Below are 14,559 nucleotides of genomic sequence, written 5' to 3' on the forward strand. Positions count from 1 at the left end.
CTCATCGTTCCGGACCGGAAGATGTGGTCCACTCGGGCAACTTAAAAGTAGATGAAATGTGTTTGATACGGGCGCTTATCTGTGGACTTAGTGAATATTGACATGTCTTGAATGGTTTTCGCTCAACAAGACCACATTCATTCAATGTAATGAATTCTCTACCGGCTTATAGCTCTTGGTTGATATTGTAACTATGATAAATAATTAAATGTAGTGCATTTTTAGCACTTAAGCTACCTCACACTACTTCAATTCATTAGTAATTATAACCCATTAATAACCTACCAGGGCTATGAATAGAAGATTATTTACATAATTTATGTAACATAACATTTTTTGACAATTAATAACACAAAATTTAAGCAAAACGCAAAAAGGATTTCACTGACAGTTTTATTTTGCTCTATAAATAAGGCATAGACACATAATCACTGAATTTGGCCTTAAATGTCATGGAAATTTTAAAAAGTCATTAATAATTCACAGATACAAATCATGGCATGTCTTCATATATCCTCGAACATCTTAATTCATTTGTTTTATTCCAAAGAAGTAGACAAAAATATAACCACAACCCATCTCATGTAGTCATTCATAAAGTAATAGCAACCAAGGCATAAAGGGAGAGACAATCAAGCAGAAACAAATCCATTTTGCAGTACAGTGTTTAAGTGTCCTAATAGAGCAAAAAATTAAAACAAGGGAAGAATTCCTGTAAACAATGTTAATGACATTATTGTAATGCATTTGTAAATAGTACCTTACAAAGTCATATCAATTCAGGGTGCGTACCTTTGAGCAGCGAGAGATCTGATACCACAGGCCTAATCAAAGGACTTTGGTTCAAATAGATGTATGACATGGTTAAAAATGTATTTTCAGAAAAGGGACCTCTAGATAAGGCTATACATTCTTGGCAAAATTTGCTCTACTTTACAGTACATACCATAACTTTATCCAATTGTTGTACATACAGTATGGAGTCTTTTTAAAGCACTGTCACATATCAAAGTTGGTCATGTAAATTCATCTCTAACAACATCCTTGTCAAAAGAACATGAACACCCTTAAGTATAAATGATGTAAAGATAAATACACCACCTTATACTCCATAAACATGACCATTTCTTGACACATCTGGACATGAAATATATGCAAAATGAGATAGTGTTTATCATAAAGGAAAAAAATATATATTTGTGCAATAATTTGCATACCACAGTCAAAATGTGACTAGGTGAAAACTCTGTCATACATTAACCATAGCAACCAAAACTATCCATTCATACATTCATTAGACGTGTTTTAGGCCTCATACTTCTCATCAGACATACACTTTTATATATACATACAAGATCATACTAAAGCCTACGCAGCGTTTCTGTCATTGCACTTATTGTGATGTGTTTTTGTCATTTGTAGAAGAGTTTCATACGGAATTACACTTGTCCAAGACAATGTATGTTTGCTCCTAAGCAACATTTCCATGAAGACATGGATAAGGGCATCGTTGGCATAAAAAAAGGGGTCTTGGCAAATGAAGTAAGGTGTTCAGCTTGTGGTCACAGCACAAATGAATACTGTTAACTGTCACCTGATCAAAAACCATTGACATAAAGACACTTTAAGGATTAAGGTTTCTTATAGTAAATAACCTCAAGTATCTGAGCTTCTTTCAATACAGTTTTTTAAACCTGGTAACACTTTTTCTACATTCTCTACAATGAAAATTGCATCACACACTAATCCTTCAATATGAACCATTCACTGCACATACTGTAATTCTCTAATTATGGGGTAACAATGCTCTATCTCACTCTCTAGCCTGAGCAAAATGATCTGCAAGCTGTAAGGTATCTGGTGAATGCTTACACATTAACATGTTTTTCTGGCATTCGATTCTTTATATATATATATATATATATATATATTATCATATATTCCCCTTATTAACTTAAGCCAATCCTTACTCTGAGACACACATGATTCTTCATTTATCAGTCCCTATTCAATAGGTCCTTCCCATTATACAAGTTCTTCACAAGGAAATCACCTCGCAAGATAAATACTACTGAACAGAGCAGCAAGCAACAGTTTGTCTTTAGTGTTTCCTTGATCAGCTCTTCCTTGTTTCTTCAAAATTCATGTGGTCTGCCTAATGTGGATTAGAAACCCACTCACTACAGGAATGTGTTTGTATTAAAGTAGCGTGTGACCCATTGACTTTGGCTCCGGTTCCGGTTTTGAGACTTCATAAGCTTGATGAAATACTGTAAACAATCTTCATGGCTGGCTGGTGCTGTCCTTCTCTGGCTGGGAAGGTTCCAGGTCCACTGTGGGGCCAACTAAGGGTCCGCCGGCTGTGCGTGGGTCCATGGCAGAATGCATGACAGACAGCCATACATCGTCCATGTTTGGCATTACAAAGATTTTCTAAAAAGAGGAGAGAGTATGATGGATGGACAGTGAGTAGTCTATCAGTTTTTAGTACTCTTGACACGTGATGTCTAGGAATTACAAATGGGAAGCACATTATAGTTGCTGTGCAACTGTTCATTTAAAATGTTTAAAGACCATTCTAGGCTTATTTGAGTACTGAAGGGGGCTTTTTTGTTTTGTAAAGGAGCTGCAAGGCTCTGTAGTGTGAGCATTACATGGCTTAATCATTGGGCTTCTGTCATTATTAGAAGCAGGGACAAGTGTGTGACTTGAGCCGATAGGAGCTTTTTTCAACCGCTCACAAACAAGCTATATGCTTTAAAAAAAAAGTCAAATTTTTTATATTAAGCAAGAAGTCTAAGTAATTATGAACACTTTGGATTCATATATTTTCAGTTTGACCCCGGCATGGAACTACTACTTATTTTGTTTTGTCAACAGCATTACGTACGCCCGTTTGCATACAATACCGTCATTCATTCCATCATGTGCCCTCTGCAACAGCAAGTTAGCAACAAATATGTATCATGATCAAGTAGTGTCCCAATAGGTGTCCATTAGGCTTAATACCAGGATTAAAAGAAATAAATATCAGATGGCATATGACTTAAATCTTAAAAAGGCTTTACTGTTGGCTGTAATATTTAAAATGGATATGAGAGTAGCCAGATTTCTTTTCTATTTTGTCTTCATTCTTTAACTTTATTCTGTTGCTTTGTCTTGCTAGTTGTCTTAGCAAAACAACTATGTTGAAGGAAGGCATTGTGTTTCTGAACAATAGAAGTTAAAAAGATTGTAGTGCTTATGAATACCTGGAATTCCTGGTCCAGTTTTTTCTCTATCCAGTCAGTTACATGAGCCAGAGTGACTTCTCTTTCTCCAAGTTTAGGGCGTGCCTTCAGTTCCAGGTGAGGCGGTGTCCTAAAGCCATACCTGCAACAAAAAAGGCCAAGATAAAAAAATGATGTTTAAAGTTTTACAAATTAAGAAATTGTAGCAACACAGAGTACAGTTACCACCAGCAGAGGGCAGTGATGTATTGCACAAAGTGATATAATTTTTTTTCTCCAATATTCCACATGCTAATTACAATGAATTATAGTCTTTCATCCTTATCCTTATACAGACATTCTGTGTGAGTTCTACATAAAGTATTCAGTATCTAAAAACAAAGGTATGTTATTTGTCACCATGTAATTGTTGAAATAAGAGTGGAATTTGGCTAATTAAGAGCAATCTTAGAAACAATGCCATGAACAGACTTTGCTGTGTTTTCCAACCATGGGAAAGAGCTGGCGATGATGTGACTCTTTGTCTCTCTATGAGACATTGAAATTCACTTGCACAGCATTTCTAAGAAAATGTTGAAGAAAAACAACACATCCTTCACGTACCAAATCCTGTCAGTGGGTGGAGGGGGTATGTTGACAGCCAGCGTTCCCTGGAGTTCCTGCAGCTCCACTGTGAGCAGGAGAGGAGTGTTGGACACTTCCTCCATCTTCTTCTTGATGAACTCTGTTTCTGTGGCCTTCTGGAAGTATTTGGACTTGGTGATTTTGTCCACAAAGCGCATTATCTTACTGGGCTTGTGGCCTCCTACAAAACTATTCAAGAAAAGGAAGAAAGGAAGGTTAAAGTCAGAACTAATTTAGAGTAGCATTTTAAAAATCACAGCTAATGATTCTTTTTTAATTTTATGCAAAAAATGTATTCGTTTGTTGTCAATAGAATTAAGTGATATAAGTAATGGCCAAGTCTACCAAAATATTGTTTAAGACGGTTACGTTTTCTGTCGCAATGAAAATGAAAATCCTGTCTTACACTGGACAAATACAACCATGCACTATGTTTAATTGGCCATACCAATTTAGCAATTAAAATATTTTAATTACATCTGTTCCTTCAAATGTTTTGAGAAGTGATCTTAGAGAGAAAACTTTTTCTCACCCCTCTGCTCCAGCAGAGTCATTTGAGAGCTCGGAGAAGTCTTCCTCATCTGATGAGCCCGCGCTGGACGACTCTTCGTCGCTATCAGCTAGGCAGTAAGTCCGTGGCCTGTATCTGGACACACATTAACAAACACAAAATAGTTAAGGTTAGCACACACAGAAAGTAAGATATTAGGGTTGAAGCCTGTAATTGAAGCCATATACACAAATGTTAACCCTCAAGATACAGTTTTTTGAGAAAGAACTGATTAAAAGGAGAAATTGCCACCTGGAAAAAGCCACTTTCAGTCAAAGCTGGTGTTCTCTATAATTGATAGAAGCGATAATTAAAATTGGCGCCATAGCTGTGGAGAAAGTTGTTTAAACAGCTTGTGGTTTCGTCCATGCTATATTCCTACAACACCCAGGGTGCATTGCGCCTCTCCCTCTCAAAGGAACGGCCCAGAGAGAGACGCTGGAGTGAAATACTATCGTTTCACTGCAGGCAATGGCTCAGAGCGGTACAGAAAACCAAAATATGATGAGAATATACCGGTGGATCGTCTAAAAAAATCTTTGGGTCTGTAGTCTACATTTCAAACCTGACGATTTTGAACAAGACATGACATCGGAGGCAGGTGTAGTTTAGCAAGCTCCCTGGTGGAGGTTTTTCCAGGGCTCTGCTTTTATCAACACAGTTTTAGAAAGTATGATCTTTGCATCTCTGCTGTATGAGCCCTGACAAATATCAACATATTCCCATCATCTTCATTGCTGAGAACTGATTAAACTGATAAACACAGAGAAAGTAGGACTTGATGAGATGAAGCTTTAGGTGGTAACATGAAATGAGACAAAACTGTAGACATACAAAACAAAAGAATGAGAGGTGAACGGAAAACATTTTTGAAAATTAAGCAACACTCACCACGAGCAGAAATACAGCCGATTAACAACCGAATAAAGGCAGAATCCAGAGGGCAGAGAGGGAACAGCAGAGGAAAGAAAAGAGAAGGTATAAACGGCAGCAAAGATATAGAACACCAAGTGTGAGCCAGAAAGAATATACAGACATCTCACAGAGACAAGTATACCTTTTAATGTGAGGTTGAGGGGGAAAAGGCATTATATAAAGCAAGTGAAAATGCTTTTAGGCTTTTCTAGAATGTGACTTTCATATGAGGGACTTTGACTGTCTTACCCATCTTTGCCAAATTCCCCTAGGCGGACGCTTTCTCCCTCCTTGCCCAGGCGAATGAGGTTCATCTTGGTTTCCAGGGTCATCAGGAAGGAACCACTGTAGGAGAGCTCCAGGTCAAACCACAGACCTGAAAGCACACAGTTGTCATTAGAAATGTTGATCTGAGACTAAATAAAAGAAGTGAAACTATACGCAGGGGGAGATTTTGAGGATATGAGCCAAAAATGCAGTAAATCAGGTACTCCACGCTCATGTCACTGTATAGGCATGCAAGGCTATGTTACATAAGGTACAGCAAAACGGTTGACAAATTTTGTATCTCATCTTGAATGCACTTTAGGCCACTTCCTTTTTCCTGCATGTTAAATCTCTTTCTGTCTTACTCCTTTGTTTCCTCAGTACTTAGATTCTTGCCTTGCTGTATTGCCCTTTCTATGAAGCCACTGTTTCCTCCAAGCATCCCAGAAGTGGGGACCCCAACAGATTTTATTTTCTTGATAGCTCTGTGAAGACGAAAAAGACTGTGAAGGAGTAGATCACAAGGTCCTTTGAACGATGAGAAACAGTTGGGGAGCACGCAATCTCCCCCCCTAGCCCCCGTTTGATATCAGCAGGGGGGAACTGGCTGCATAAACAGTGCTCTCTCTCTCTCTTTCACTCTCTATTTCTTTGTCCTCTGCTGTACCGAACTTCCTGTAATCTGGATTACACAAACAGTCTCACTAACATGGGGCAGACTACACATGCTACACACTTTTTTTTCTCTTTATAACACAGGATCACATGATCTTGCAGACAAAAAAACACATCTAACCATGAACAGGTTGCTGTTTCTCTTTACACCACTGGGAGGCGGCAAAGGGCAAAGGATGAAAAAGGAACAATGAGAGAGGGAAAACAAAACACCTTGTTCAAACCAAGACACATGCGCATGTATATTATGCACAAATCTGTTAAATGTGGACAAAAATATGGTGCAACATTTAGTTAACAGCTTCTTATATTTAGATAGCTTTCCTGACAACAGGATACATGAATAGACAGAGTAAAGAACCAGGTGACCGGGTTTTGACAATGGGACCCCATCTCTCAATGAGACTACCTGTCTACATAAAAAAAATAGAATACATAGGATCAAGATTTATATTCTAAGGCAAACAGCACTGAGATTATACCCTCACCAGCTGATTGTGCTAAATGATGTGATAATGCAAAGAGCCCGGTGTGAGAGAGAAAGAGAGAGAAACAGAAAGAGAAACAAAGTCGCAGAAAAATTAAAGCAGGCAAAAATAACTTAAAGGGAAAAAACAGAATGTTAAAAAAGTCACAGGGTTTGAAAAAGCACATAGTAAAAATAGACAAAGACACAGGGTGAAATGGCTGAGTCTGCTGAACCTGGTGGGCATTGCTTTAGTCACCTGTCCTGAGTGGGTTGGTGGATTAAAAAGACTGTGTCCAGCTGGGTTGGGTTTGTTTGAGGAGAGTATAGAAGAGCCCCAGTGCAAGCTGCTGGGAGCAGTGGTGCAGTGCTTCCTTAATTGGAGTGAAAGCGTATTGTGAAGAGTGAGGGGTATGTGTCGCACAAAGAAATGCTTTCACACAGACATTATCATGAGCACAAAGCAGATGTATGCAAAAACCAATGTGCATGGACACAAATGTACAGGCATGCAGAGAAAATTCCTTGAGGAGATACACATACACAGCAGGAGAGATTCATCGATCCATTGCACTCAGCATGCTTGTTCCAGGAAGGAGCGGGGTGAGACGAGGCAAAGGCAGAACTTGAGACGCAAGCACTGCGATACCAGTGGAAAATTGAAGAGAAACTAAACCGACCAGTTCCACTGAAAGTTTTCTTACTACAAAACAAGGTAGAAGACTATCGATCATGAAAACACACAGCAAGAAAGAGGAATGTAGTATGAGCAATAGAAAACATCAAGAGAAGCCTCTCTTTTATCTTGGCCAAGTGGATAATAATTATCTCACTTAGAGCATAAACCTCTATAGTTTTCTTTCACATCCAAGAAACCTGTCTAAAAATGAGACCCTTTGCTGCTTTAGACTACAGGGGAAGATCCAGACTGCCTAGTGTCAATCTGTTCGAAAGAAATCAAAACATTTGGCAACATAATGCAGTTTCTAAAGGAATGACGGCAATAAATAATGATGACCTATTAACATCAACAAAATGGTGGCCTACAGCATGTACACAGTTTTTATTTGAAGTGGGTGTTGAGGTGTGTTTTGCCTGGAACTGCTCCAACAAATGGCCTCTCAGTTGGAGATGCAATCAATTCCTCCTCTGATTATAGGGTTACGAGAGTGCTGTGGTGATAAAAATGAGTCAGTGACTCATAACACAGGGGGGGGAAGAGACACACTGAGACTAAAGTGTGAGTAAGGACACAAAGAGGAAGATGAAATGAAAGGGAATGCAAGAGGAAGAGAAAGCAGGGGAAGAGAGTTGGAGACTGTACATATGAAACAGATGACGAGACGGATCTGTCGCAGGATGTTAGGGATCATGAGAAAAGCTATATGGTATGAAGGGATGGAGAGCTCAATGCTGACGCACTACAGAACAACCGTAGAAGGTTCCTTTGAAAATGATGTACAGGGCTTGTACTGATCAAAACTACAACATAGCTTGCTTTAGCTGTAGTTTAGGCAAAATACATGTAGCTGTGTGATTGCAAATCTACAGTCCCTCACAAAGCTGAAACCTCACATAGCTAAGCCTCGATTTATCCGATCCACAGATAACCATAAAACCTGCTAACGTGCTTAGGGCTGCATTGTATTGTACTCAGCTTACAGCTCACTAACCAATCATACTTGGTTATACTTCTGGAAACAAAGCTTTCAATTTGAGTTTATTTTTCAATGTATTTTTGTGGAAATATACTGTAGTATATAACACATTCTGTAGAGTTGAGTCATTCATATTATTTAAGCAAACATGCCTTTATGTGACACTTGCGACTGTACAGTAAACAACAATAAGCCCCTGAACTCTGAACAGTGGTAATGTTGTTCAGACAGTCTAGGAGCAGCTGTGGAGGAAAGGGTTTTGCACTTTCTTGAACCAGCTCAGAGCTCGCCAAGTAACAAGCATGTCTCTCTAACCTTGAGGGTACCACTGCCTGACAATCCGAGTGGGTGTAAGTGCATGTTACGCTCCAGCGTGATGCACGGGCCTTACTCTGAATGTGCTTACTGATGAAGCACTACTTTTTGAGACTGATAGAGAACATATTCTCACTTCTACTGTTTTGTTTGTATTTTGTTCCTTTTGGACAGTTCCGTAATATTGATGCTGTTTCACATGTACATGAAAGTCTCACCACAAGCAATGAATCAGAACAGGATGATGACGCAATGCCTACTCTGTGTTATATTAATCCGTGGACTTTAATTGGTTGTTATAGTGTCTGACGGTTTATACTGTAGCATATCAGTCTGACTATGTCAGTCTTTACTCCTCATTGAAAACCACACTGTCCAGAGCAGCTGCTTTTTTGGAAAGAGAGCATGTCAGTCATCCAGACACAGCCATAGTACTGTGATCCTATTAGTCACAGCAAGAAGACTAGAGAAATACTGGGAGCCACGTCCAGTCATAACATACAATGTCCAAGTCAGTCGTTTGTAAGATTTAGAAAAAATAAATTACTTCGATTTTCAAAAGACTTTGTCTAAAATTGTCTGTGTAGGTCTTTAATTACACTAGATTTAGAGCTTTGTCAAAGTTTAAAATACATAAGGTGTTATATATACTGGAAGGAACGTATTCATTAAAAGGAACATCATACATATTTATATATTAAAGCCATTTGCACTCTGTGAAGGGTGTTTATACCTCTGAGCAGTAAAGCTGTTTGTTTACCGAGGGATGGAAATTGTGAAATGCGGCATGCCTCTTGCTTTTAAGAAGCTTTGTCTTGTTTACTCCACAGTAAGTTCCAGCCCAGTTTTTATGGAGAGTGTTTTGTCTAATCTTTTATCCAATCTTTACCTTATCTAAATTCTTGGTCCATGTAAAGCAATGTTGGCTGCGTCTATCAAAACCACTGTAAAATTTTCCCCTCATTTACCTATTCACACTCCTGTGTCTTGTCCAGGACGCTTCCGTATATAAACTGGACAATCTGGGGATCTAACGTCTCTCCCTCTTGAGCCAACCGCCCCTCATGTGTTAAACACAGAATTGTCATATAAAGTAGCTTGGAGATGACAAAAATGATGACGTGATATGGACGTGATTTGTTTGATCATGAAGCCTGATGCTCCTCTACAGATCTGTGTTTATCAGTGAAACATATGCACTACGAAGTTTATTCTTGTCTTTATTAACTGTGCGCAGAAATAGGGACAGATCACAACGTTATTGAGCCAGGTACAGAGCATGAGAAACACATACAGATCTGCTCCTCTCCCAATGTCTGTCTCCTACCCGCACGGCATGATAACTCTGATAATGTACACGTGGATCACCTCCGGCTCATCTCATTCACAGACCCGCTTATAAATGCTGATTGTCTCTGTTCCCTTTGTCATTGGAGTATACTACTGTCAGTCTGTTTTCTGCTGCGTCACTGTCTGACAGCACAAAAACGCGCCCAAAACAGGGTTAGTACACAGTTAAGAGGTTACGGTGTTAATTGTATCTATTACTCATTCAGTCTGTTTATCAAACTCGGCACCGACAAATGTGGAGACGGGCGGAATTTGTAACCGAGACAACAAGGAGTCGCAGAAGTTACCGATAGAACATGCCATCACGCCGGAAAGAGGGCGGAGATTAGTGTGTCAACACAGGTTTTGTGTTCCCAGCATTGCTGATCGGAATCGAGGCGATTGTAACCTTTCCCATTAAGCATGCACCCTCACATATGTACTCAGAAGGATGGGCAGGGTGCAAGCTCAACACCTTAATTAATGGGGGCGTCTGTGGTAGAGTCCGTCATCTTTCGATCGGAAGGTCGGAGGTTGGACCCCGAGCTCCATCATGACGAATTGTCCTTGGGCAAGACACTGAACCCCAATTTAGCCAACGGGTATGAATGTGATAACTGACTGACAGCTGGGCACTTTACGTAGCAGTGTATGAATGTGTGTGTGAATGGGTCAATGTAAAAGCAGCAGTGTAAAAGCAGCTTTGAGTGGTTGCAAAGACTAGAAAAGCGCTATATGTACAGTCCATTTAACCAATTTCCCGGGGAAAACACTGTATCCGAGTAAACTCTATCACAAACACATCTAGAAAAGACAACAAGACCAAATTACCACCTGTTTATCTTTGTTATCTCTAATATGTACAAAGCTAATCGACCTGCAGGCGATTGCTGTAGGGGTGTTGTACTTTTAAACACAAGCACACAAGCAAACACTGCACAACAGCTGGAGACTTCAGAGAATATAGCACATAGATCTCACTGCACCAAACAAATACTGTTACTAACCAGTTATGGCAGTATCTCTTTGCAGAAACCACCGAGTGTGTGTGTGTGTGTGTGTGTGTGTGTGTGTGTTTCTGTGTGTTTGCGTTTGATTTTTCTCTTGCCTCTGTAGTCAATGGAAGGTTTGGATGCCCCGAGGATTCTGGGAGTGACCGAGCCCATGTCCAGTTCAGTCAGGGTAAGCTCATTCATGAAGTAGGGCAACTGCAAAAGAAAAAGGCATACATCTGAGCTGAGCACACTGTACATGAATCATTCATGTGCAGATTATGATTTGGAGGATTATGACACAATCAGTTTGGAGAAAAAAAACCTAGGCTGTAATATATAACCTTAAATCTTACAAAGAGTATAAAGAATACCAGCTTGAAAAAGTTAACACAGGAAAACTCATGCATATACGTACGATGGATGAAACACCTTGTCTTTTCACAACACCTCATTATGACCTGTCTACACGTTAGTCCTTTGTGGGTTAACGAGGGTTGTCATGATCATGATGCAAGTAATTAATTCAAATGCACAGCAATAAGAAAGCAACCAAGTCCTATGCACAAAAAATAGGACAATTCACTGAATGGTCTTCGTGGATCAGAAAGAAACAAGATAAAGTGATAGAATTAAATGATGAGGTGTTCCTGTGTTTCTCCCACTGCTTCCAAACCCAGTGAAGAGCAGCTTCAAAGAGTGGACAGATAAACAAACAGACATTTTGAGAGCTTATCTGTTCTCCGTATGCTTGACACATCTTGTTTTCAGCAGGAAGGTAAGCGCGATTAATTAATCACTTCATCTCCACTCTCAACTTTAGCTTCTTCTTGTCCAACTGTTGAAAATTTTTAGAGTGAAAGGTTGTGAGGCGCCTTGTCCAACTCACCCGTATCTTGCTAAGCTTCATCTGAATCTTGTTGGAGACCAGCTCAGCCCAGTGGGGCTCACTCAGGAAGTCCCAGAAGACCCGGCCAAGAGCTGCATTCACCCAGGCAACATTTTCCTCCTCCTCCTCCCCACTGGGCTGCACTGGAGCTGAAGTGGTGCTCTGAAGCTAAAGACAGAGCAGGCTAGTTAACATAGACATTAGGAGAAAATAATATAAACTGGATATCTCTCTGCGTGATTCTAAACAATATAATCCTAATAATACCACTTATTGTACCCTTATATATTCTTCAAGAGGATAATCCACACTATTAAACTTGTTTTTTGCAGTTACAAATATGGTAATACAGTAAGATTACATTGCAAAGAGATGATAAGTCTGTCTCTTAAGAAAGGAAATAAATAAATGGATGTTTAGCACATGCTACCTTCTTATCAGACCCTGGGCTGCTCTGAGGACTCTGGGGAACAGGGCTGGCAGCTGCAGGGCTGACTGCTGCCTGTTTTGGCAGTATGGAGGCCATGTATACACTGTAGTCCAGTATTGGCTTGATTTTGGCACTGCCTGCTGTTGTTGAGGAGGCTGAGGAGTCCTTTGACCTGGGCTGAGATGTCAATGCTTCATCCAGACTGCTGCGGCTGCTGCTGCGACTGTGAGAGTTCAGAGCTGTGGGCACTACAAACATCAGAAAGAGGCGAGGAATTAAATGTTGCACTTCGTTTTATCTATTTCTATGCTTAAAAAAAACTTTAGGTGGATTCAATGAAATAAAATGCTGAAAATAAAGTATCAGTGCAGTTGTATAAACCCAAATGCAATAAAGGCAATAAATATGCAATAGGTAAGACAAATTATCAATGTCATAGGAGATCAGCAGAGATCAGAGTTTTTAACGAAGATTTGAAAGTTGCCTAAGTTTGGGAGCATTTTGTTTTCTCCAAGATCAGAAATACATGCTTTTAAACATTACTCTGGCAGTATAGTTTATTTATATATCTTGAAAAAAATCAATTCAGAAAAAAACCCTCTAATCTATAACTCTCCTACAATTGTCTCCCTTAACTGTAGGACACAAAAGTATTGTCGACCAAACATCAGTTTTGCTTACCGCTCTTACATGCCGCAACACTTGTAGCCTTCTTCAAATCCACCTTGAGCTTGGAGGCTGCTAGAAACCGCTGGAACCACTCCTCCTTGTCCCTCCCTGTCCTTCCAAACAAGTAGAGGGTCAGGTCTCTGCTGGACGAAGACGAACACCTTCGATCCTGTGCTCCTCCTGTGCCCTCTCCTTTGTCCCTCGTGTTGGGGCTCTCACTGGACTCCCACCTGTCACCCTCGGCCTTGGACATAAAGTCGTCCTGTTTGCCGAGTTCAATGCAGATGGGGTATTTTTTGTTCCATACACGCTTCCTGGCCAGGCTCTGAGGCATTAAATATACCTAGGAGAGGATTAAAACAGACAGACCTGAGTCAAAACAAAGTTTCAACGTCTTTCCAAAAAATTCATGCCTTTTTAAAAACTAATTGAACACACAGACGACTATATCTATGGTGAAGTATTTGTTAACCTCTATGTTAAAATGTGTTGAACTAGTCTTGGAATACACTGATATAGACTAGAACATCTGTAAATGTACTAAGAGAGAACATTCGACTACTTTTAACCAAGTTACACAAAGATTAGTAAAGTAAAAAAAAAAAAAAATCTAATAACTTCTTAAATGTAACTTTTCACATACTTTGCTGTTGGTAAGGTCATAGATCTTCTGGCTGATATAGGTGACGTCAGGTTTTGGTTCATTATGTGTCGCACGGCGTGCAATATTGTGGTTGGGTTTGGACAAACGAATGATGGAGCCCTCCAACCGGACAAACACAGACTGTGTCAGTGTGGCATGGTATGTCTCTGGGTCATAGTTGGAGATCTCATTCATCCAGCCCTAGAGGGACGAAATTACAATTTTACATCATGTTAGTAACATTTACAAGAATTAAGTCCCAAAACAATCATTCTACAAAAACGGTTTCGTTAAAAAAGGAAAAAGTCTTTAAAAATGTGTGTTCACTGTGTCATTATTCCAACATACGAATAGAGAAGTGCTTTTAAAAAACCACAAACAAGGACAAGATAACGATCCAAAAGTGTGCTCAGAAAAGGAGGTCACTGTGAGTATCTTCTTACAGTGTGTTGTCACCCATGTTTAGTGTTTCTATAAAAGGTTACCTGTCTGCAGAAAATTCATACTGATAAGAGAGAGTCTTTCTGTGGTAGACTTTGAAGTTCCACTTGCTAAATTAAGCCCAGGTTCCACATCTAGTTTATTTTCTGCTTTGTCACTTCAGTGCAAAAACTTTCAGAAATACACTTCTTACTTCGCCTTTATTTTTGGAAGATTATTTTATGGCCCTTTTATGACTTTTACTTTGCTTTATAACACGAAATTTAAAAAAACTAATTTGAGCTTGAAATTTTGAATTGTGACATTTGAAATTTACAATAACAACACAATTAAGACAAACAAGACTAGGTCAAAACCTTTTGTGGGCAATGTGTTACAAGGACTGTCCATGAGGCCGATGACAACGTGTTTGAAAGCAGTTGCGCGCTGCTGACGTAGATGAGGACAGCGGACGAGCAGTGGAGGA

General features: G+C 39.6%; 1 protein-coding gene across 2 annotated transcripts in view; it reads right to left on the reverse strand.

The window, feature by feature from the left end:
* Positions 1 to 375: 375 nt before the first annotated feature.
* Positions 376 to 14,559, reverse strand: part of LOC138604845 (testis-expressed protein 2-like) — a 33,091-nt gene continuing 18,907 nt past the window's right edge. Inside the window, exons 4-13 of one of the 2 annotated variants that reach the window (XM_069676868.1) lie at positions 13,653 to 13,853; positions 13,022 to 13,352; positions 12,341 to 12,588; positions 11,911 to 12,078; positions 11,138 to 11,237; positions 5,569 to 5,695; positions 4,387 to 4,494; positions 3,834 to 4,043; positions 3,252 to 3,372; positions 376 to 2,433 (exon numbers count right to left, since the gene is read on the reverse strand). In XM_069676868.1, the coding sequence (XP_069532969.1) occupies positions 2,284 to 2,433; positions 3,252 to 3,372; positions 3,834 to 4,043; positions 4,387 to 4,494; positions 5,569 to 5,695; positions 11,138 to 11,237; positions 11,911 to 12,078; positions 12,341 to 12,588; positions 13,022 to 13,352; positions 13,653 to 13,853 (1,764 nt within the window). In that variant the 3' untranslated portion in view covers positions 376 to 2,283. Of the gene's footprint in view, positions 2,434 to 3,251; positions 3,373 to 3,833; positions 4,044 to 4,386; positions 4,501 to 5,568; positions 5,696 to 11,137; positions 11,238 to 11,910; positions 12,079 to 12,340; positions 12,589 to 13,021; positions 13,353 to 13,652; positions 13,854 to 14,559 lie in introns of both variants that reach the window. The other variant, XM_069676867.1, reaches the window with a different exon arrangement.

This window comes from Semicossyphus pulcher, unplaced genomic scaffold (assembly GCF_022749685.1).
Source record: "Semicossyphus pulcher isolate SPU_LCO1_2020_fin unplaced genomic scaffold, fSemPul1.0.p SCAF_27, whole genome shotgun sequence".
NCBI lineage: Eukaryota > Metazoa > Chordata > Actinopteri > Labriformes > Labridae > Semicossyphus > Semicossyphus pulcher.